At 45.1% G+C, this 25814-nt stretch overlaps 1 protein-coding gene across 2 annotated transcripts in view; it reads left to right on the top strand.

Annotated features, from left to right (window-relative positions):
• ACP1 (acid phosphatase 1) overlaps nucleotides 1–25814 on the top strand; it is a 97705-nt gene that overhangs the window by 68718 nt on the left and 3173 nt on the right. For both annotated transcript variants that reach the window (XM_086926398.1, XM_086926397.1), the window contains exon 5: nucleotides 8474–8579. In XM_086926398.1, the coding sequence (XP_086782524.1) occupies nucleotides 8474–8579 (106 nt within the window). The remainder of the gene's footprint in view (nucleotides 1–8473; nucleotides 8580–25814) is intronic.

Genomic DNA, 25814 nt, shown 5'->3' with positions numbered 1-25814 from the left:
ACTATTTACACTGAAAATTAACATTAGACATAAATGCGCACAAAAAACCACTATAGAGAAACATGCTGCGCAAACGAGGGGTGCCAGAGAAGGCCGAGTGGTCAGCCCCTGAATAAACCATGGAAGTAAAGGAGCACGGAGGGCTCCAGCCAAGGTTCAAAGCATCCAGGAACACAGGGGCAGATAGAGCAGGCATGTTTGCGTTCGCAAAAGGGCGAATCTGCCTTCTCAGGCACTCACCGGGTCTCGTCAGCGGCTGGAGAGCTCCCGCTCCTCGGGACTCTCCTCGGTCTCCGGTCGGCGGCGTAGAAGGCGCCGGAAAGCATCCAGGAACACAGGGGCAGATAGAGCAGGCATGTTTGCGTTCGCAAAAGGGCGAATCTGCCTTCTCAGGCAGTCTTCATTACTTGATTTTGATTGGGAGACAGTCGCACTCATAGTCAATGAAACGTCACTCATAATTACACTAGCAATTACACTAGCATAATAAAAATGTCCCACATAGCAATCTGAAACCTTGGCAGCTCTGCTTGTGACAATATCATATACAGAGAGCCTGACTCCGATACTAAAGCGTCTTACCTGTACCGTTGGATAGATGCAGTGGAGCCAGTCTCCAAGACACCAGTGCACCGTAGCTGGTTAACAGTAATGTTTACGCTGAGAAACAGCAAAACATAAAAATCTGCAGATTATTAACGACTGAAGATATTCCCCACCAAACAATGTAACATGCTTACATTATCTATAGATTACTTGCTGTAGATATTTAAGAAACAAAAGTTTTAAGAAAAGTGCGTCGGAAGAATAATAGAGTTCAGAAGACGCTACCAGACTTTAAACCCACCCCACGTAGTAAACCCCACGTAGCAACGAGACTCGAGATCGTTTCCAGCAACGTCCATGTTAATATCAGGCACAACACTTCAGCGTAAGGCAGTCCGTTGAAGTTTCGCCTGACACGAACATGGCCGTCGTCGGGACAAACTCAAAATACAGCAATGATCGTCTACGGTGGAACACATGATAGCTCTTTCGGCTGCCCAACACTGGGCACAGAAGATAGACTACATCGCCCTAGCTTCCTCGTAGACCTGCCCAGCTTTCCTCCTTGCCTTGTTTTTTTTCACCTTTACCTCAGTGCCCTTGTTTCCTCCCACTACAATGCCCCCTGTCGCCTTCCAATGGAACATCCTGTCTCGCGACGACCTGCTCGCTCTCACGGGACACGAGGCCTAAGCTCGCGCGCTGCCCCTTCAGTCCCTCGCAGGTCGTAGAGCTCCGCTGTGACGTCACGGCCGGGATTCCGTCGCCTGCTTCGCGGCAGGGATCGTTGGTTTCATGGCGGCTGTTGCCGGGCGCTGAGAGCTAGAGTGGGTCTCCGGTCGGCGGCGTAGAAGGTGCCGGAAAGCATCCAGGAACACAGGGGCAGATAGAGCAGGCATGTTTGCGTTCGCAAAAGGGCGAATCTGCCTTCTCAGGCACTCACCGGGTCTCGTCGGCGGCTGGAGAGCTCCCGCTCCTCGGGACTCTCCTCGGTCTCCGGTCGGCGGCGTAGAAGGCGCCGGTTGCAGGCTGCTTCTTCCTCCACTTAGGTCCCGGGCCGGCAGCCAATCAGAGCGCGGCCTGGGGAATGACGAGTGTCCCGCAGTACCGCCCCCGGCCTGCCTGACTTCCTGGTCGCGGGCCGGGCGGCGATTCAATTCAATTCAGAAAATTGAGGAGGGGGGGGAGGGGGGGGAACAGGGGCGGGAACGAACACGCATAAATTGCCTAAATAAAACACACGGAGAGCGGGAGGGGGGGGCGGGAACGAACACACGGAGAGCGGGAGGGGGGGGGGGGCAGGGGCGGGAACCAACACGCAGAGCAGGAAGGCAGGTGCCGGCATTGCCAGACCAGATTCAGGGGCGTTCCCGGCTTTTGGCTGACGTAGCCAAAAGCCAAAAATTCTCGGGAACGCCCCCGAATCTGGTCCTGCATTGACGGACAGGCCCGTCTCCCAATGGCTAGCCTCCATTTATGGAGCTAGCCAATGAGCGAGTGGGGACGGTCCAGTCCTCACACACACACACATCATTAAGTTTTTTCTAGCGAATGCTTACTTCGTAAGCATTGGCTAGGCAAAACCTAAAAAGGACCTGCGGCAAGGCTTTCGGATGGCATTCATTTAGAATTGGTTCACGTATTGCCACCAGTCACTGCTTCCGAATACATCTTTACCTTCTCAGAGCTTTTGTTTACAGTACTGAAGCCATCTGTTTTGCCTCTCTGGAGAAAAAAACAAAGTCCCTTGTTGAAACCATGATTCGCAAAGCTCGGCTAATTCCTGATCCAACACAGTTTGCCTGAAATCTCAACCATGTCCTGACCAAGCAGGACTCCCAAACAGTACACCATCTCCATTATCTTTTCCGATGTAGAATTGCCCTCAGCTTCCTTTACTTAATTATCCCTCAAAGTCTCCATTTTAGCTTTATTTCTTCTAAGTCTACACACTTTTGAAACATTTGGACCCAATTTATAAAATTATTATTGCTAAAACAAATCTACTACTCCTTGATGTGTAACAACATGTTTTTTAAGACAATCGGTCAGCAATGTGCCTTTGTTTAATTTTTTTAAGTAGTAGTATGCCATTCATCTGGAGCATTGACCACTTTTTATGCTTTTAGTATTAATTGGCATCTAAACAAACTGTGTAATGGGTGGTTGCTTAAATGGCCAGACATACTGCAGCGTAGTTCAGAGTATCTTCTCACGTTGTGCCACAAACACGCAGAAACTAAATACGGCAGTTAAACCAAAAAAGAAGTACGGCTTTGTGGCACAACTGTGCCTATCGCTGCTACTTTAAAAAAAAATGAAATTGCCTAATATTTGCTCCAGTCTCTTCTTTCTGAAAGGGGTCTTGTAATGACGATGGCAGAGTAGACAAAGTGGTTTATATTGTAGAAGTTGGAGGTTAATACTACAATACTGTAGGAGTCTTCTCTCACTTATTTTTAATACCTTTCCTTCACTAAAGGTGCTGATGTGTGTGGCCTCGAGTTAGAAATTTCCACTCATTTCAGAGATCCTTTTCACCGTCCAGAAGGCAGAGTGGGCCAGATCCCCGGGAAAAAAAACGCATTTTCATATAATGATAATGTGTTGTGCCTGATGGGTACAACTGCGTGGTGCTTCACTTTGTCTGCTCTGTGGTGGAAGTTCTCAGTAACTTTAGTCCCAGGCTCAAGATGCTCTTAGCAATAAAGGTTTCATTCTAAGCTGTCATTCAAATCATAGATCAGTTGCTGAGGATTGTTTACTTCTATCTTCTCTCAGATTTGTCATTCTATTATCAAAGACTGAATGATCTTCCTAACAGAAATTCTTATTAAAGATGGTAAATTTTAACCCGAGGCAGGTCACACAATCTTTGACCTGAAGTAAGATGAACTTGCCTGCACAAATTTAGACTTGTTCGTGGTTGATTACCTAGTATGGAGGATGTTTTGGCTTTAATTTTGTAGGTTACCAAAAATAGAACACATTACATGTTTCTCTCGTTACCTGACCATGTTTCCTAGCTTGAATTCTTCAAGACAAATTTTATGCATTGCCGACTGGACTACGGCAACGCCCTCTACGCCGGGACCACCGCCAAGCTCCAGAAGAGACTCCAACGGATCCAGAACGCCTCAGCCAGACTCATCCTCGACATCCCACGAACCAGCCACATCTCCGGACATCTGAGAGACCTTCACTGGCTCCCCGTCAACAAAAGAATCACCTTCCGCCTCCTCACCCACGCACACAAAGCCCTACACGACCAAGGACCAAGCTACCTCAACAACCGGATCAACTTCTACACTCCCAAACGCCACCTCCGATCAGCCAACCACGCCCTCGCCGCCGTCCCCCGCATCCAAAGAGCGACTACAGGAGGAAGGTCCTTCTCCTACCTGGCCGCCAAGACCTGGAACTCCCTCCCGACCGACCTGCGCCTGACCCAAGACCACCTCTCCTTCAGGAAGAAGCTGAAGACCTGGCTGTTCGAGCAGTAGCGGCACCCCCCTCCCCCAAGCGCCTTGAGACCCTGCGGGTATGTAGCGCGCTCTATAAATGTCATTGATTGATTGATTGATGCATTGAAGGTTTTGTCTGCAGTGCTAATTTGACTGGAGACTTTGAACTTCTAAAGTGATGATCAGAACATGATCTTTTCATCGAAATTGATAATGATTGTGGAGTCCTTCATGATCTCCTATAGACTATATTTATTTTCTGAGATATTTATTTTTTTACTGTTTATTTTCATATGTATATGTTTGGAAACATGCGCGTATTCCAGATTCACATGGTGTGCATAATTCCACCATCTAGAGATTGGACTCAGAATAGGAATTTTTTGGTTGGACATCTACCATAGACAAATTCTAAATGACTTGTGACATCAGTCGAATACATGATTCTCAGCAATGGTAAATGTTAAATGTCGTATACTTGTAAAGCGCACAGCTGCCCCAGCAAAGGGGTGTCCCGGCGCTGTATACCGCTGGGGAACCCATCCTGGCTTTCCCTGTGAGATGGTCCCTCCTGGGCATCTCCAAGGTGAAGACAAGCATCCCCGGCGCTGATGGGGCCGTTAGTAGAGATTAAGCAAGCTATTGCCCAGAGTTGCTGAGTGGGACCCATGGTTGGAGTAGGCACCGAGGTGAGAATTATCGAGTCCGCTGACCATGGACCAAGACCCTGCCGCGTCGGGAATCGAACCCTGGTTCTGGACCGACCTCTGCTTCCGGGTCTGCTGCCTATAACCAGTGAGCCACTCCACATGCACCTTATATCTTTAGTTTGAATATTTAACCATTTTGTTTAGACCATCAGATTCAGAAGCATTGTTTACATTGGAATAAGAAAGTGAATGACTTTACAGGCAAAGTGACCCAACAACTGTCCTCTTGTAAAACAAGAACCTGGGCACACATATGATTATCAACAGTATATAAAGTAATTGGTAGTAACTGTAGTCGACACCGGATATTCTTCTTCTTGAAGATTTTTATACGTGTGGATGTTCATAAAAAAAGAAACAAACGCCAGCCGACACGTGTTGCGTCAACAGGACAGTGCCTGTGACTCTTCAGGGCTGGGAACAAGGTGACATAGGAAAAACATAAATATGCTGTATTACCATTGTGCATACAACATCTGAGTGAATTTTTCAACAAATCAAGATGTGCAACTTTGAGAGCACCAGCACAGCGTGAAACCCTAAATACATACTAAAAAAGAAAAAAACATGCAAGAAAGTGACGGATATGAGCTCCAAGTGAGCGAATACAACAAACTTAGGTAAGGTGAAACTGCGAAATTCGCTTGACGAAGCAGTTTCACCTTACCTAAATTACTTTATATACTGTTCATAATCATATGTGTGCCCAGGTTCTTGTTTTTCATTGTAGAGGGAAGGGCTTTGCTCCTGACTCTTTTAGGGGTTTTGGGGGTTCCCCTATCCTGGTAGCACCATACTCTTAATGACATCCTTCACCTAGTTATCCTTACTAGCTACCTGTCTTGAGCGCCACACGCCTGCCTCACCAAACCCTCCACAGTTGCAACTGTCCTCTTGTGATTAAGAATTATGTTATATTAAACCTAGATCATATCGACCCATCTTCCTCCTTAATGTAGAGATAAAACTCCTAGCTAAGCTCCTTGCAATCCCGCCTCGTCGGTAATAACATCTTTGGTCCACCCAGATCAATCCAGTTTCATGCCAAATAGAGGGGACCAGACTGAATCTCTGAAGACTCTTTGGTGTTATGGCGGGATCTAGTGACGAGGCAGATTCAATAATGGTGTTATTTATGGATGCCTCCATGGCATTCAGCACTTTGGAGTGGACCTACATGTCTGAAGTGCTGGAACGGATGAGGTTTGGCCCCAATTTCATAGTCTGGCTGCTCCTTCTATATAACAACCCCATGGCGCAAGGTCCGAGGAAACGGGACAGTCTGCAACACCTTTGTCCACTTTAGGGGCACAAGACAGTGCTGCCCACTTTCTCCATCAATTTTCTCCCTGGCAGCATGTGTCTGACAAGACCTAATGATACAGGGTATACATTAGGGGGCTCCTTGGGAAGAGTGTATTTCACTATATGCCGATGATGTCCTCTTCTATGATACAGATCCCCTATAACAATTGCCAGACTGACTCGGATCCTGAGAATTTTTGGGCAACACTCGGAATATACTGTCAATGCCCTATACCTGTTCTGTCCAGCAATATTCATCTGGCCAGGTCGAAAGAGAGCTGTAAATATCTAGAACTTTACGTCACAAACGATCCCCATCTCTCCTATCAACAGAATTTAGTCCATATACTGGTCCGCTTTAGAGCGGACATCCAACATTGGAGGGAATTTCTGATCTTCCTACTGGGCAGAGTGGTGATGTTCAAGATGCTGGCTCAGATGTTTTATGCCCTCCAAAACACTCCATACCGTGTGCCTGGCAAATTCTTTACAAAGGCGAAGTCTCTACTACGCCGCCTTCTGTGGAATACAAGCCCACCCCGCATAGCCCTCAAAAGCCTACAAGTGGCATTTACGATGGGGGTGATTGGCCTCCCAGACATCACACAATATTACTGGGCCACACAGTTGACGGTGTTTAACCCCTTCGATGCTCATGACGAGCTCAGCTCGTCATGAGGCACGGTTGAGCCGTGCTGATGACGAGCTGAGCTCGTCATGAACAATGGGAATAGAGGTCATGCAGCACAGGAGGGGAATTGCTGCAGCAGCGATGGTGTTAATGACTGGGCATTTGCTGCCTGGGATGACTGAACACTACAATTGGAGAGGTTCTCGTGGGGAGCCACGGGCAACCAGGGAGTACTCTACAAATCAAACGCATTGAGTGGATTTCTGCGTCAAACACAAACCATGTCCCAGGTCTGGAAGGCTGCTACTGCCTTTTTGTGATGGAAAGGAAAAATAACCGGGATGACTCCCATGTGGTCAAGTGATAGCCTGAAAGAGGTGGGGGAAGATCCAGGGGTTCTGAAAATGGAGCCTTATCAGCATATCACCTTTGGGAGATATTTGGGAGGGGGAATCTATGCTCCGTTTAGCCGAAATATAGACTCAATATAAGCTTGCACCCACACGCATTATTGATGCATATTACCATACTCGCCATTATTTCTGAGGCTTTGTCTTTGGGGGACCATATCCTTACGGAGCCACTACTGAAAATGACAATCTCATTTATCTATAAGAAACTAATAACCCTCCAGACATCCTTTCGACTCTACACGCTAAATGAAAGATTGATGGGGGACACTTTTGAGGAGGGCGAATGGGAAGGGGCTACTGTGGCATTTTAGGAGGTGGCTATCAAATCAGGGTTCCGTCCTATTCAATTATGAATCCTATACCGTTCATACAACGACTGCACCAACATTTTTGCCATGGGTTGTAGCCCATCGGATATCTGCCTCCGGGATTGTGGGGAGAGGGGCACGTTCTTCCATATTGTATGGGCCTGTCTTAATATTCGGTCCTACTGCTTGGCATTGCTAAAACTGACCAGAGAACATAGAAATAAAGATCCCAGACTCGGTCAAGATGTGCCTCCTACACATCTGAGTGGATGACCCACCAACTAGGTACAATAAATTGTGGGTAGCGCTGGGCCTGTCAGTTGCCAAAAGAAACATAGCGAGTATGTGGCGCCTGCGAGATGCACCAACTGTGGCCAAATAGGGAAAAGATATAGACTTGTGCATGTTGGCTGAAAGAACCGTATATGTAGGCAGAGGATGCCCCACAAAATGGGGAAAGATTTCGTCCCTGAAACGATCGTAACGGTGAATGGTGGAAGAGGACTTTCAAAGTCCTAGAGTCCGTAATAGGAGTACTCCTTGAATCAAGAGTCATGAGACTATTTATGGGAATTGCTGTTGTATTCTTTTAACCTTTCTATGAGATGCACGACCGAATTGTTGCTGTATTGTCCCTTGGAGATATGTCATTGCTGCACTACTTGTTATATATGTAGTTCTATAACCTGCAATAAAAAGATTAATAAACAAAAAAAATAATTCTGTTAGATTTTGGCTAATTACCTAATCTAATGCACCCTGAAAATAACTTTTGCAGTTAGCTAAAGCGAAGGTTCCATGGAAAGTACCTAGCTGGTTAACTAATACGTCCGCACATGGTAACTTGAAGCTTAGTTGTACTTTTGTCATGTCCACTTTCACTTGTTCCTTTCCTTATTATCCTAATCAGCAGTTGGTAATATTTGAGAAAGTCTGGATTTGGACATTCGCAAATTCATGATGGGGGTTTGTTCTTTTTATACAACATTTTGTTATTGTAGAATATGCATAATTTGTCTATGAAATAAAAGCATAGTCAATGCATTGAATTGCAAACATTGTTGGCTTACAACTAATGTATTTATTTTTCCCCCAGAGATCTAAAAAGAAAAAGTGATAAAGTTCAAAATTGCAAATCAAAAATTGAACTTCTTGGAAGCTATGATCCACAGAAATGTCGCATCATTGAAGATCCTTATTACGTAAGCCCCAGTTAAACCATATTTTGTTAAGCATAATAAATAGCTGCTATGCTTTGTGTATATGTTATTTATACTAGTCTACTTCCCTATATTGATGGTAGCCGTTAGACATAGGAATCAGAACAGAATTTGCATGTCCCAAAAATATGTAGAGATTGGTAAACTTATGCATATGAGACACCTGTTTAAGTCCCTTCACTCTACCGAACAAGTTCAAACATGTTTTGCCTATAGATTTCTTTTCCTTTGAACATATTTTCCTTCTGCCAAGATTTCATTTTCTCTCAAGATGGGGAACATGGCGGTCGCTGGTTAGGGCGGTGCGCACGGCTTTAGCGGACCTCGCCTAGCCCTGCTGGTATGCGGTTGTGGTGATTAGTTACCGGCTTCTTGTCATCGCTGGAACTCCCTGGATGTAAAAACTTGCTGCCGGGTTCTATTGCTCCTTTATGGCCCTTTCCCGAATCCTTCGGCAAGTGGTGTGACGGACAGAGGTTTCTTTCCATTGAGGCTCACTGCGCTGCAGCCGATATGTATCAGCTTGGTTCCGCCCCTGCCTCTCTGCTACGGTGGTCAGAAGCAGCCGTGGAGCTTCGGCAGAGCCGCAGGGCGGCGGCTCGCGGTCTGTTTAGAGTGAGTACCCCAAGCAAAAGCGTGGAAGGTCAGGAGGGGGTTCCACTCGAGGGGCTGCTCCAGGCTGTGCCCGAGTCCAGTTTCAACTCGGACGCCGATTTTGATGTCGATGGTGACTCTTGTTTACAGCGCGAAGGTGAGCGTTCAGACAGTTCCAGGAGCACTGCAGTGGCTCCCAATGTGCCGGTGTTTAGCAATAACGCACGGGGGGCTTGAAGGGAGGTGAGCACTCGAAAACTAGCGCTGGAGTCACCAAATCTCCGGGAAGTCGAGGCGGGAAGGGCAGGAAACTGGGGAAGGGCTCAGGAATCTCTACCTTGTCAGGCAAACACGGACGGGGCAAGACGATACCACAAATTGACGTCTCTGTAGGAGAGCGCAAAGGAGGTGAGAGGGCGCCTGGGAAAGAGGCATCGGATACAGTGGAAGGAGAGCATCAACCTGCAGGTGGGAGGTCGGTTCTCCCCAAACCCAACATAAGCTCCATTATTCAGTTGGTGGGCAAAGGCAGAGGGAAACCTAAGGGACTACTACGAAAGAGCGCAACCCTAGTTACTCAGTCATTGAAATCCTATTTCAAAGTTTTACCCCAAGTGCTTGACATTGCGCAAAGTTTAGAGGGGGTAGAGGCATCGAGATTACGAATAAGAGTATGAGTAAGAGTAGGCGTTCGAGTGCCCTCTGTTCTTCTTCCAGCGCGTCTAATGCAAGTATTACCCTAGGGGCAGTATCTGATGGCATGGCGGAAGCGACCAAGTCCATCCCAGTTGGTGATCTCGGGAGGTCTGAAAGAGCGTCGGCAGAGGCTGAAGCAGAAAGCTGCGAGAATGGTAATCCAGCACATGCACATGCTAGCATCATCTCTTGAATTCCTGCTCTCTGCAATGAGGGACGAGATCAAAAGCGGGTTTGCGGAGTCTAAGCAAAACCAAAATGAGATCAGGGCAGTGTGCGAGACCCTGGAGAAAAAAGTGGATGGTCTCTTTGAGCGAAAAGCGAGCTTGGAAGGTGCAGTTGTGGAGCTTAAAGCCAAGCTGGAGTACGCTGAGGGCAAGATTCAGTCTCTTTTGAGAGAAGGGGAGGCAACGAAGGATAGAGTTGAGTCTTTGGAAAATTACTCCAGAAGGAACAACCTCAGGCTTTTGAAGATCCCAGAAGGGAAGGAGGGAGGCGATATTAAGGGATATGTAGTCTCCCTTTTAAAGAATGCCCTCAACCTGGATGAGACTGTAGAGGACTTAGAGAAAGACATTCAGAGGATCCACCGGGACCCCTTCCGCTTGAACCCCGGGAGAGTGAAACCAAGGAATATCCTGGTGAACTTTCTTACCTACACCATTAAAGAAAAGATCCTGAATCTTGCTCTCAAGGCAAATTCATTAAAGGCCCCAGACTTCGCATTCGAAGTCCGATCAGACCTATCCAAAACCACTCTAGATAGGCAGTGGGAGCTTGGTCAGAAAATGGATAAATTCAGGGCCCTGGGGGGCAACAGTGCAGATGAGGTTCCCCGCATTTCTGAGGGTAATGTTTAACAACAAGATGCATAACATCCGCTCGCCCCTGGAAGCTGATGAGCTTCTAGCATTCATTGGTAATTACGCCCAGGGGGGCATCTAGTTCACCTCTGCAACAGTTCAAACACCTGCTATCTCACACCTCCCCGGTCACCACTCCTGATCCTATACAGTTTTGGGGAGTGGTAAAGTAGGAAGTAGGAGGTAGGATGTAGGAAAGCAGGGTATAAACAAAGCAGCACAAAAAATGTTGACAATCAACAGGAACACGGGAATAATGATTCGGGGAACCGAGCACTATCCAGCAAACGGACAGTCTTGTGGTATAAAACAAATTTGAATTAAAAAAAACACTTTAAAAAAAAAATACACTTAATTAAAATAAAGAGAAGTCTTGCAAAAAGAAAAAAAAATGACTAAGATTCTAAAACATAAAATAAAAAAACAAAAAAAAGAATAAAACTAAAATAAAAAAAAGGAGTACATTTCCTAAAGTATACTATCTAGAGTTCCCCTCCTATCACATTCACGGGGTGACTTCTCTGTTTAGGTGTTTGTCTTTTTGGGTGACCTCAGGTTGATCACCTGTTTTACGAATCCCATTACTCTTAGCCGGTCGTAGTCACACAGGGATAGGGTGAGTTTACGCTAGAGATGTAAACCTGGCACTTCATCAGGCCAGTTCAAGTAAGGGAGGGTTTCCCAGGGAGGGGGGTGGGGAGGGATGTAAAGAATTAAAATGTCCTCAAATGTCAGCTCTTGTTTATTACGTACACATTAAAATCCACTTTAACTGTCCCAAGGGTACTAATGATCAGGTCAAGAGCGATCATTCCTGGCTTCTCAATGAGGGGTGCCTCAATTGCTCAATGGGCGGGCGAGGGATAAGGGGTATGGAAAGTAAATGAGTACACTACACTTTCTATCCTGGAATGTCAATGGCCTGCGGGTGAGGGGTAGGAGACATAAAATGTTGCAATACCTAAGAGACTCCCCCGTGCAGGTCATTCTCATCCAGGAGATGCACTTATTGAAACAGGAGGTCAACGATATGTTGAAAAACCTGAAGTGGTTGGACAAGTATCTTTGTACAGACCACAATGCCAACATTCGTGGGGTCCTCATCATTTTTTAGAAACAGGCCAAGGCTCAGGTCAGAGTACAAGGAGGATCCTAGTGGAAGATGGCTATTAGCCAAAGTTTTGTTGGGAAAGCTTTCACCTTGGTAGGATATTACGGTCCTAACAACGATGACCCAGCCTACCTTAATAAAATCCAGAGCCACTTGATAACCTCCCATGACCCTGTGATTTGGATGGATGACTTCAATTTAGTCCTAAACCCTAAATTAGATAAATCGCCCAACTCCAGAGCACTGATTCACGTTAAATCTAGGTCAACCCTTATAGCATGCATGACAACCCTGGGGTTAGCGGACCTATGGAGGGAGAGAGCGGGTAATACCTTGGGTGTGTCTTTTCATAATCTTAAATACAAACATAAATCGAGAATCAATTATGCTCTCTTTAGTTCCCCCCTAAGGATGCCTTGAAGGAGCTGGTTTACTTGCCCTCCCATCTGTCCGACCATTCTGCTATCTCCTTCTCTCTAACCCTGGTTCCGCAGGCTAAATACTCTTCCTGGTATTTTGACCGGACGATTTTGCTTGAGGAAGTAGAGGCGGACTTCCTTCTAGCAGAGGCTACTTCTTTTTTAGACTCTAACTTAAACTCTGCCTCTTTGGCAAGTGTGTGGGAGGCACTTAACACCTTGGCTGCTAAGACGTTTCCCCTCCTGTGCTGATATTTATTGAATCCCATTGTTAATGACTAGCTCAGCTCGTCATAAGCACAGCTCCAGTGTGCCTCATGACGAGCTGAGCTCGTCATGAGCAGCGAAGGGGTTAAAGCCTACTTAAGAGGTTGCATCACCAATCGAGCCTCATATAGAAGCAAGCAGTACAGAGAAGCAATATCCGGCATAGAGCGAGAACTGACACTCTTAGATTTGAAGCTAGCCTCTGGCTCCACACCCTTAGTAGATCAAGATAGACGGGTGGAGCTTAAAGTAAACCTGGACAATATACTCCAAGAAAGGGTGGCAAAAAGGTGGGAGGCTAGTAATTAAATCAGACCAGGCTAAAAAGTATATCAGGGAAGTGAGAGTGTTGGGGGAAGCAACAATATGACCTCAAATGTAGACATTGGAAGGGCCTTTCAGTGTTTTTTTCCAAAATATCTTTAGAGAGGAGATTATGGATGATCCAATGGCTAGGGAGTCGTGGTTGGAGAAGGTCACCCTTCCTGCGCTTTCCTTGGATCCGAGTGATCATCTGGAAAAGGAAATAACTGAGGCAGAAGTCAGCAAAGCCATTAAACAACTGAAGAGGGGGATGGCCGCGGGGCCGGATGGTATTCCTGGTGAGCTGTACCGTGTCCTGAGCTCCGTCATCGTCAAAACCCTGACTAACCTGTTCAATGACCTCTTATTGAACGGCGAGGTGCCACCCAAGTCATGGGGAGAGGCAAATATCGCACTGATATTGAAACCAGGAAAAGACCCAACTGACTGCGGGTCTTATCGGCCGATTTCGCTCCTAAACAATGATTATTAGATCTTTGCTGCTATTTTGTCGGCTCGGCTTGGGAGCGAGATCGGCACGATTATCCACCAGGATCAGAAGGGATTTATACGAGGGCGTCGGCTATCAGACCTCACTTTCGACTTGGTTGGGGCAATTGATATTGCTTCAACTTATGCCCTCCCGTTGGCCATTATGACTCTCGATGCGACTAAAGCTTTCGATAGGGTCAATTGGCCCTATCTAGCAGCAGTAGTGAGGGAGTTCCAACTTGGTGCCAAGTTCTGTCAAGCTAAAAATCTTATATATAATGATCCAGGGCTTGCCTTTTGGTTAATGGTACCCGTACTGAACCCTTTCAAATCATGAGGGGCACGAGACAGGGCTGTCCGCTCTCCCCCCATTTTATTTAATATTTATATCGAGCCCTTCATCCAAATCCTGAGAGACAAGCGTAGTATTCCGCCCTTTGAATTCTGTGGCTGGGTGAAGAAAGTAGGACTATATGCGGACGACCTCCTTATATATACCACAGATCCGGTACAGGCCTTCCCTTTGGTCGTAAAGAGGGCGGAGGAATTTGGACGGGTTTCCGGGTACGAAATTAAAGTCGGGAAAACTGAGCTCATGACCTGGAATATTGAAAACCTACTTCTTCCAGTAACCCCTTCAATTCATTACCTGGGAGTTAAAATCACCCACAACATCGGTATCTTAGCTCAGACCAACTTGGACAGGGTTTTTCAAGAGACCAAGGCATTATTGAAGGCTTGGTCCTTCCCCCCCCTGACCGTGTTTGGGAAAACAAACATAGTAAAAATGTCTATCCTCCCCAAATTCACTTTTATCTTCAATTCTATCCCCCTAGCATTTGACCCCAAACAGCTACTTAAGTGTCAGCAGGAAATAAACTCTTTTATTTGGAGTTATAAAACAGTGACGCTAGCTTGGAACAAGTTAAGGAGGAGGAGAGAAAAGGGCGGGCTAGCTCTGCTGACATAGAGTACTATGCCTGGGCATTTCAGTTATCCCATTCCAGGATGTTGCTGAAAACTCCAGTAGGCACCTCAAAGGGGAATATGTTTGAGGCCATGCTAATTGGGGCCAATTTCCCACTTGATGGATTTTTGTTTAAGTTTGGACATCAGAGGTTCTTTAAAAAGGTGAGACTGAAGATTTTACTATCACTGGCAAAAGTATGGGTTCAAATAAAAGCCAGAGCTGGGTTGGCATACTTCTCAAACCTGGCCCCAATCTGGGATTCTCCGGGGCTCCCTCCCTGCTTAAAAGACACTCTTGCAGTTCCCTTACGAGAGGTAGGGATTCTAAGGTGGGGCGAGTTGATGGCAGGAGGTTCCCTGGTAGAGTGGGAGCCGCTCCTTGAGAGTGTCTGTCCAACCCTTTCGAGATTTAAATGTATACAACTGGTCAGCTGGTCCCAAGAGCAGATAAGAAAAAAAATCACCAGGTTGGCAAGGGCAGCTATTTGGAAAAACATCTGGTAGAAAAGCAACCCGGGGGTAAGGAAGTCTCACACTGGTACTGGTCCATCATGGAGGAGGCGGACGGCGATTTCAACCTTCCGATGGAGCTGTGGGGAAGTGATATGGGAGCACTGGTGAATGACTTATGGTCTAGATCTTTTAGTCTCCACTATAAAACTGTTAAGCCAGCATGGTTAAGACGCAACCACCTGTTCACCGTGCACCGAGCGTATCTCTCCCCCCAAAGGCTATCTAAATTCCAGCCAGGAAAGTGCTGCAATAAATGCCATCTTCCAGCAGCTTCCGATATCCATATGTTTTGGGACTGCCCTCTTATAATCGCATATTGGGAAGAAGTTAAGGCCACTTTGGAGTCAATCCTTAAAATATCGATTTTCTTTCACCCTGCCATTAATCATATTTGGACTGGATGATAACATCACAGGGGTGGCAAGAACCTTTTTGTTTTACGCTATCCTCCTGGCGAGACGGCAGATTTGCAGATATTGGGTCGACCCCAAAGCACCAACACATGCAAATTGGCTGTCTTCTCTCTATGAAACATCAAGGGTGGACACAGCCAGATCCTGTAGTTCTCGGAATCTTGCCTTTTGGAACTTGCTAGTGAAGTGGAGATGATTAGCCATTCAGGGCTCCGGGTTTTTTTTTTTTTCCCCCCCCGGGTCTGATGATTAAGCCCCTACACTCCATGGTCCAGACAGAGGGCCAGCCCGAATACGAAAATCAGTCCAACACAGGCTGAAACATGCCTTGATGGAGTAACATCTTCCAGAGAGTACCTCCCGCCATTCTGGTACGTCTGTCCGGGTATAGGAAGGGATCGTTTTTTGGTCTTGTCTCCTAGGGACATGTGAGGTGGTTGGCTACTACTTGGAATGAAGGTCTGGGTAATGAGGACAAAAAAAAAAAGATTTCATTTTTTCTGTCTTTGTTATGCAGTACATTTAGGTCATGTTGATGCCAAAGGTTACGGACTCGAATGAATATAAAGGGTTTAACCAACGAGTGATTCACTTTTTCCTGTTCTTGTGCACTTCATTTGTCGCTTCCGGCTAAGGTTATTACCTATAATCTGGTCACTATGAACACTTCATTCCAGAACCTTTGTGTGATAACCTACTACATTGGGGATACTGTAGTCATGCAATGAGTGCACCAAACCTGCTAGATAGAATTAACACACCTGAAAGCAGAAATTCGTTGTGAAAAGCTTTAGGACTGGAGGCAGCAGACATAATGACCTTAAGTGGGGTGGTCAACCTACTGTGGGGCTAACTGAATCTAGCTGGAGAAAATCATTTTAGCTTGCTATCCACATATAGGTTTCATGTATCTCATTAAAAGGCAGTTGAAGTTAAGGAAGCCGCTTTTGTCATAGCCTGCTCTCCCATAACACTAGTTTTTCCACTTTGTTTTATTCTATAGCAAATCGTGTCATGTTTTTCTATACATTCTAAGTTAACTCTACAGAAATATCGCTTGGTGTGAACCTTGCATATATCCGACAGTTCCAGCTGTGGTTGGCCTTTAATGGTTTCCTGTCTTCTACCACATTCTTTGTTGAGCGGATGTGGGAAACTTTCAAGAGCTGCAGTCCATGATGAAGTTGATTACAAATGGACTGGTAAAGTGCTCATCTAAAATAGCGTATGTTGCATGGAGTCTGCAACCTCCTCCAGGAACCAGTAGTGGTTCATCCAGTGGCACCACTGCTCATGTCAGTTTACATAGTATTCTGCCTAGGTGCAAACTCCATGATCAATCACAGACCACCCGTATGAACAGAATCTCTTGTGATAATTAAGTGCATCATAACTGTTGGTTTCAGTGAAGCACTTGCAATTTAACAATTAATAAATGTTTCTAGACTTAACAGCCTCAATTCAATCCCATGTTTATGGGCCTGCATCTCAAGGTAGCCTGCATCAACCCAGGTTTGAGTTATTCCACCTTCGTTCAAAGGTGTCATCTGCATGCTTTTTTATGCTAAGGGGCTTGAGAAAGATCCTCCTTGCATTCCCTTCTCCCTGAGGAAAACGGTGGTAGTAGCCTCCATTTTATCTAGAATCGACAATTGTAACACTCTTTATTTTGGAATAGGTTTTGCCCAACTTGCCAAACGTCAGTCTATTCAAAATGCGGCAGCCAGAGTTCTGCTCAGTTTACCTAAACATCAGCCTACATCGAAAGCGATAAACTTCACTGGCTTCCAGTACGACGACATATTGAGTTTAAGTCACTCTGCCTGGTGCACAAAGCTATGTTTGGAGATGGGGCCGAGGATGTGCAAGCTTTGTTTTCACATTACCTTCCTCTGCGGCCTTTAAGGTCATCCACCCTTGGCCTTGTACAAATTCCTAAGGTTAAAAGAGCACGCTATGGAGGAAAACTGTTTTCCTTTCTATCATCCAAACTCTGGAACACGTTACCAGCACATCTGAGAAGACTACCTAACATATTGGCCTTCAGGAAAGAAATTAAGACATGGCTCTTTACCAAACTCTAATGTATGTGTGGTTATGTCCCAGCTTATTTTTACCCCAGCGCCAAGACGCCTCGGCAGTAGTGCGCTTTACAAATACCGTCAGTCAGTCAGGTCACCTTCTCCCGTAAAGACATTTCTCGTACTTCCAGAGACTCTTTCTCATTCTCAATACAGCCCTGCCGCCTAGTCGCAGGACCCAGAATGCTTCAAATTTGTTAATCGGAGTTGTGGGCATTAATACTGTGTTGCCAGTCTAAATCTTTATTTCGGTACATAAAGTGCCATAAAAGATACATAAAATACATTATAATTACTTTACGATTGCCCAATATACATTAAATAAGTCAAAATGTCACATAGCATGAAATATTATGATTTGTAAGAAGTTCATTTAAATCCTGGACAACAATTCCGGATGAAAGAAAAAAATCACGTTAAAATATTTAAATAATTAAAAAAGCTAAAAAGCCATGCATGTAAAACCATGATTCTTCCAGCCTCTTTATGGGATCTGTAACCTATGTTCCGACAAAGGGGCAAAATCCACCTTTTTCTTGGTGCTGCATAAGTTGGACAAAAAAACAAAATGTGTGCCTCATCTTCCTTTGTCTGGTTCGCACATAAAGTACACAGGTTACTACTACTATTAGACCACCTCAGTTCACAAACATTTGTCCTAAGCGTACCGTATCTGAATTTTATGTAGAGGGTCTTGGCTAACGGGGAGTGAATCTCATCTAAGAAATATTCAAAAGATGCTGAATCTTTGAACAATAAAAATTTATTTGTCAGAGACCCATGAATATTTAGGTTCACTACCTCATGACTCGCATATGACCAGAAAGATAACTTTAGAATTTTCTTTGAGGACGAGTTCAGTAATACTGGTTCATTCCAAAAGTGTGATAGACCTAATTTTACCAGCCAGGATCTTACGTGTTTGAGCCAATTGACTTTATTACAGCAATCTAGATCCATAACCTCCATTAGACCTTTTTTATAGTCTATCAGCTCTGGGGTCGTCCATAATCTTACTCAGAGCATCAACGGTCTCAAAATAGCAAGGTGGTCTATGCGTTTCATATTCAGGTCTAAAAGAAGGGTAATCAACGGGGTGCTGACTGGGAGTTTTAACAAAGCCCTGTAAAACTTGTTTTCTCCAGTTTAAAAGGAGTTTTTGCACATGGGTCCCCATAATTCTGCCCCGTATAGTACCGCTGATTGTACTTTAAATTAAAAAATCTCCAATGCCGGAGTGATTGCTTTATTCAGGCTATTACCATGTCTTTTCATTATAGGTAATGAGTTTAAACACTATTTTGCTTTTTTCAATCTGGCTTCTCCATGTTAGTTTCGAATCCAGGGAAACACCCAGATAGGTAAAATTCTAGACACATTCAAGTTTGTGCCCATTTAACGTCAAGGTTCCCTTATTATGTTTGTTGACGTTTAGGGCCATGTATTTAGTTTTCATTGTATTAATCTCTAAACCCTTTGTGCTGCAATATACTGTAGGCCCCGGGGGGTTTGGGAAATAAGAATAGTATCATCCGTAAAAAGGAGGGACGAAACACGTTCGCCCCCCAATTTTGGAGAATCATTGTTACAGTCCTCCATGCAAAACGGGATGTCGTTGACAAACGGAAAAAAGTGTCGGGCCAACACACATCCCTGGCGGACTCCCCTCTCTATTGGTATTGGTTGGGATAACTCCCCATTTGGGCCCCACCGAACTTTTGCATAGTTTTCGTGTAATTTTGTGATCCGCTTCAATAAATCCGCTGATAGCCCCTGACGTTTTTACTCCAAGTATGTCTAATGAGTCAATACTTAGTTTACTAACGACTATATCAATAGTCACTCTCAACCAAATAATAAGGCCCCAGATGGTCGACCCCTCACCGATGGGACTGCATTTATTTGATAAGTTTTGTATCCTACCCTGTGTATGGTTTTTGTGGCCCATGTTTCCTGAAGTATACAGATGTCATTTGAATTGATGTAATTGTTCCATTCAGGGTCACTTATGTTTGATCCCACTCCCGCTATATTCCATGATATTAACTTTATGTCAGAAGGACCATTTGGATTAAAAGCGCTGGACTATACAGGAAGACCTTTAGGGCTGGTAGCACTAAATGCATTATCTGCTACCTTAGATTCTATGCCACTAGTTTCCGTCTGTGACGATATTTCACATAGCGAACTTAAGGTAGGATTACGAATTAAACATACATCACCACCTTCCATGTCATAAGTAATAGTCCTCTCTAAAGTGCAACCTGTATATACCACTTCCTCTTCCTTTACTATATGCATTCTTCGTGGTCAATCAACCGCCTCTAACAATGATAATTCATTAAACCTGTTTGGGGTTTCTAGGGAGCTCAATATCCCCATATTTTGCATTAGTTTTGGCACACTGGGTTTGTAAAAATATCTTAGTGGTAAAGCTTGCATAACAGGGTTTTGTGATGGGAACTCCTCATGAACCTTTAGTATCTTACGAACCGTATTGGGGTATCTAAAATTCACAATAATACAATCCCCTTGAATGTCCTTTGTTGCTACACCTACCCACCCTACCCTTCTCACCATCAGTATTTCACCACTCCGATGTGGGTGGAACTTTTTATATTTACAAAGCCAATTTACAACTTTATTTCTGAGGTTTTCCCATGATTCTTTTTAGTCTCTTTTTAAGACTGGGTAACCTGTTAATACCAATACACATGGAGACGCGGCAGGCGGTAAACTCGGAATGTCTTCTTTGGTACCAGATCAGTCCCCTTTGGGCTATGAATAATCCCCCTTCTTGTTTGATTCCTTGCATGATCTGCATTATTAGCTATAAGTGCAGGAGCAGTATTACTTATGGTAACCGGGGGACCATCTACCCGTCCTAATAAACTAACCCCAATACTGTCATCCTGTGTCAAAATGGGGCTTGGGCGGTTTGTACAGTCTATAACATTGGTCACTTTATTGCTATCCATACATCTGGACTCCAGATCACTCAGCAGGCAAGTACAACCTGCGATCAACCCCTTTCCTTCTTCAATGGTTGCACATAATTTAATGGATAATTTATCTAATTGGTCTACTTTGTCTTCAAGGACTATCAATCTGGAGTTTAAACATTCATCTATCTGGGACTGTATTGTATCTAGGGCATTTTTAAAAATTTCCACAATTGTACAATCTTCTTCTTCCTCCCTCCCACCAGATACACCAAAGTTCATCTCATAGTCAAAGTCTGTTTGGGTTCCCAAGGATCTGAATCTGACTTCAACCTGGTCGGGCATTTGCACATTGTCTTCCACATTCTTAGGACCCACAGCTTTACAGAGCTTTCCTTTTTTCCCAACCAGTTTCCTCTCTTTCGTCTGAACTTTTGGTTTTGTTCCCGTATCTATACCAGTCTTCTGTGTCCGTAGCCTAGTAAAAATCCCTGCTATCCCGGGCTCTTTATGTTGGGTCCCGGGTGCAGAATTATTTGGGCTTTGTTGCGGTGTCTGTGGACTGTTTCCCTCGTTCTGATATAGAGCAGTAACCGATGGTTGGCCGATAGATTTACTAATTGTTTGACCATATGTTGGGGGACTAGAAGGGTTGACTGAAAGTCGTCATTTTGCAAATTCGATATCACGGCACACTAATCGTTCTGCCCTAGATATAAAGTCATCTAGTGAGCCAGTTACCCCTGACCTCCTACTCATCTCAGCCATAATTAAGGTTCTGTGGTTTAGTCAGATTTAAGGAGTGCTTGCAATATCCTCTTTGTACCCTCCAAAAACAGTCAAATGTCAATGTGTAAATTAAATTAAATGACGGATACCTTCACCTTGACAGATGGCGGCCAAGGGGGATTGCCCTGTCCGGTCTCTATCGGCGGCAGACTGCCCCGCCCTTGTCCCGGGCTTCTCCCGGCGCGTCCCCGCGGGACGAGGTCCAAGAAGCCCTTTATGCGCCTCCTGGCGCGATGGTACCAGCGTCAGCGGCCTCCTCGCCGCGCTCGGGAATGCTGGGTAATGTAGTCCCAGCCACAGCAGCGTCCCGGTATGCAGGAGAGGCAGGTGGGGGAAAGTTGGTCCCCAAAGCAGAAACACCAGCGAGCAACAGCGTCTAGGGCAGGGGGAGTGAAACGAAAAACTGTGTTGCATGTTTTGCAGTCAAAAAATTATTTTACTGGGCTTCTTAAATTCTTTTTACATCTTTGATACGTTTGCCATTTACGTACTCTTCTCTTTTTCCTTCAGCTCAGGCACTTTAGACCACTATGCTTTAACTGTTGACTATACTTGTGTCACTGATTGGTTGCAGAAGATAATCCCTGTACCCTCTGCATCTCTTGCCTGAAGAAAAGTCAACCTTTGGAGTTGTCTTACTTGACTGTAAGGTTGTTCATATCCTACATCAGATGTTATATATCATCATTAGGAACAGTATCTCGGCCAAAGGGCACAGTCCAAAGTTCCTATCTTGCTTATGAAGTTGGCAAGGTGTTCACCCTCTATGGCCCTCAGAGTAGTAAATCACTTTAATCCTATGAATTACTATTCTCTCTTACCAATAAGTGGTTGGTTGCAAATTTGTCCAGTCAGAGGGGAGGGGAGCCGAAAAACATGAAATGTTACCCTCCTTTGTCCAGAAGTTATCTTGCCCCATTGAGGTAAACCCCTTTCCAACAGTGTTGAAAAGTTGATATACAACTAGAGTGTGAGTCTGTTCCAGTCTCTTGTTGGAGCTGTGTTGTAGGCCAGTTGCATTGCGAGGTTGATGAATTCTTCTCGCTGGGCACAGGTGAGCCGACCAAGTCTCAGTTTAAATCATTAACTGCACAGGCCTGCACAATAAAGTCTCAATCCTGTGGGCGATGTTTATGGTAGCTTAGACTGTTCAGTTCATAGTTACAAAACAGTTCCATCACAGCCTGCTTCTGCGTCCTTTGTGACGTCATGTCAAATATTTAGATACTTTAACCTATTGTATATCTCTTTCAGTACTTTGTTCTTCCTTCCCAAACTTCAGATGATTTCATTTTGAGGTCTGTTGTCAGCCAAGGCCTTTGATTTTACTAAAAAATTAAATGTATAACAACTATACTTGGTGAGCCCACTCCAGTCATTGGCTAACTTCATTGTGAGTGTTGGTATTTCACTGTTTCACAAGGAACCCATTCATGCTTAAAGTACTTCTGTTCAGTGCCAGGGACTACTACAGCAATGTGTGTTTTAAGGCCCAAACTTATTTAGGATTTTAGTCATTTTTTTAAATAGACCAGGATCCAGTAGCTTCTCCAACAATAAAGTTTTGCAAAAACCATGACCATATAAGCATTGACCGCACCAAAAGACTGGGAGCTACAGATTGCTCATCTGGTTTAATCTACTGAGCATGGTGTGCATCCAATGAGGAACCATGGCCATTGGCTGTGCCAGATCTTGTTATTTTTGTCATGCTGATACTTCAAAACTGTAAAATGAAAGCTATAAACCTGGCCATCCTACTAGTTGGTGTACACTGATATCATTAAAGAAAGAAAGAGCCTATCTGTGCTATCAATGTACTGTAGAAGATGTTTTCACATGTCTGTCTTTTGTACAGCAGGTATCACTCTTTCTTAAACTTGAATGTACCTTTTTTTGGAAGGGGTTAGATGACTAGGTCTTGGTATTATGAATATCAGCAATAAGCAGTCAAACCTCCCCATCCAACTTAAGACACATTCCCAGAGCTAGGTGCTGACCGATGTTTTATTTTTGGAGCATTAGTGAAATAGACCTCGTCCAGCGGCTATCTGGCTGCAAGAGAGATTTGTCAGACACAGCCTGCAACTTTATTCTGCTTCCAGGTAGATTTCAGTTTCTGAGACCTGATCTGAAGGTAAAATCTCTGACCAGGACGAAGTCACTTGGTTTATTCGATCCATGCTCCTTTTGGACCGGCCTCTCCTACAAGAGCCCAGACATAACAACATAGCTAATTGTGCTGATAGTTCCTGTAGAGATACAGAAGATTACAATGCCAAGATAAGAACAAATTCCCACTTTATGGACATCCCAAAGAACTGAATACCTCGTTTTTGACGCAAAGGACAACCTAATGCCTCTGAGCAGTTTCTTGACAAGCAGATGTTCTTCCACCGGATGACCACCAGTGTGTGAATGACCCACCGATATGCCTGAACTGAAGATATTTACCAATCTGTATCAATCCGAGGCAAGGGAATCCAAAAATTCAAGATCTGGACAAAGTCTGTCCCCACGGGATCCAAGTGTCTCTGCTGACACTAACATATCCCATGAGTCCTGGCTGACTGGTATTGTTTAATTGTGCTGTTGGCACAGGCTCTGGAGAGGAACTCTGACTTGTCTTGTGAATGGCCCAGGTCCTGCCATCATGCCTTGTAATCCTCTTCACCATTAGTTGTAGAATGCATTAAAGAAACAGATGGTGAGAGTTGTCCCAGAGATCCCTGAGGATCCCCAGAGAAAGAAGTAGACAGATTAGAAAATCCGAAGAGGGTTCTATCAAAACCGGAAACAAAACTTGAGACCTCTAAATCGGAATCACCAGCTCCTCTCCTTGCCTTCAGGTTTGCATTGCAAGCCTCATTATTATGGAAAAAGGGGCAACGTGTAACCTGTCTCCCCTGTCCACTCCTGCAGAAAAACATCACTTGACACTGCATTGGGGTCCGGGCTCCAGCTGAAGTACCTGGAGAGCTGGTGGTCCAAATGAGATGCTGAGAGATCCACAGTGAACTGTTTCGATATGGGCTGGAAAACTGCTGCATCTAGTTTCCAACAGCTTGCGTCTATCAGGTAATGTGACTGCCAATCGCCCACTTAATTTGCTGTACCCGGGAGATTCTCCACGACCTCCAACATGTGATTCTCAAGGCAAAATTCCCTAAAGCTTTGAGCCAGATCCGAGACGGTTCTGGATTTTGTGCCGCACAGATGATTGATATACCGGACCTCGGCCACGGTGTACATTTTTAAAAGGACACAACAGCATGCCTTGTCCTTGGCGTATCATCTCACCGCGAAGGAGCATGCCATCAACGCAAGTTAATTTATGTGTAAAAATAGTTCTGATGCGGACCATCTGCATCCGGTGGCAAATTCACCTTATCGTGCCCCCTCCACCCCCAGCCTGTGTCACTGCCATCTAACTTTTATTACTAAATCAGGTTGAGAACAAAAAACAGCGTGACCATTCCAGACCTCCATATGAATGAGCCACCAGCGAAGCTTGCCTTTGGCATCGTCCGACAAGTTGACCAGCTGAAAGTACGTGAGACTCTTGGAGAGTTGAGAAGCCTTCAAGCGCTGGAGGACCCGTTGGTGCAAAGGCCCTGGAAATATGGCCTGTGTTGAGGAAGAGAGAAGATCCACTATCCCTGCAATGTGTCTGAGTGATGAGGTCAGCTTGGCGAGGGTTCAGCAAAGTTGATATTGGATTTTGGAGATCTTCCTGGAAGGACAGCTCAGAGTAATCTCGACTGAGTCGGTCGCAAATCCCAAGAATGTGCGGGTCTGTGTCATGGTTAGGATGGATTTCTTCCTGTTGATAAACACATGTAATTAAGAAGGTCGACGGTTAGCTGCTGGAGGTTCTACAATGTCCTCTTGCATCGATCCATGAGGTGAATGTCGCACAGATATAAATCATACAGATACCTCTGGCCCTGAGGTGTTCCACCACTGGTTTTACAACCTTGGTGAATCGCAATGGAGTGGAGGAAAGACCTAAAGGGAGAGTTGTGAATTTGAAGGTCTAGATTCTCCTTCAGAACTGTAGGAACAGACAATGTGGCACGTATATCTGGATCGTCAGCTAGGCGCCCTTGAGATCCAGATGTACCAACCAATTGTTTGGTATTAGGAGGTCCTGTAGGAGGGGAATTCCCTCTATTTTAAAGTGATGGAAGACCAACCACTCGTTGAATTTCTGTAGGTTGTTTTCATGATGTTGGCTCCCGTCCTGCTTCCCCACCAGGAATATATTGCAGAGGAATTCTGTGGGATTGATAGCCCCTTTTGAGAGTAACTCTTCTACCTCCACCTCGAAGACGACAGTCTCCATCTCTGAGAAGCATAGATCCGGGGACGGTTGAAATGTGAGTCGTTAAACTCTGAATTGTTTGAAGGACCCATGAGCACAAAGTCACCGCCCTCCAGTTGTGAACGAAGTGTGCTAACCTGACCCCAGCTTTTTGTAGGAAAATGTGTACACTCACCATGGGTGGTGTTACTGCCTCCTCTGGAGCCGCTTCTGGAGCCTCGGTGACAAGGGTAGCCTCAGATGCGGTAGAAACCCCCGAATCTGGATCCATATGCTATTGGCCCCGCTTGGAGCCTTGGCCTCTGGAGGAGGCTTGGTATTGAGGCTGGCTGACAGAGCCCCTGCCAAGGCCAGCCCCTGTGAAAGCCTGAAGTGTAAATATGTTATCCAAGGAGGTGAAATCAGAAACACATTTACTGAGCTCCTTTATAAAGGTTTCAC

This window comes from Lissotriton vulgaris, chromosome 6 (assembly GCF_964263255.1).
Source record: "Lissotriton vulgaris chromosome 6, aLisVul1.2, whole genome shotgun sequence".
NCBI lineage: Eukaryota > Metazoa > Chordata > Amphibia > Caudata > Salamandridae > Lissotriton > Lissotriton vulgaris.
The sequence above is the reverse complement of the archived record's forward strand: the minus strand, read 5'-3'. Positions and strand labels throughout refer to the sequence as shown.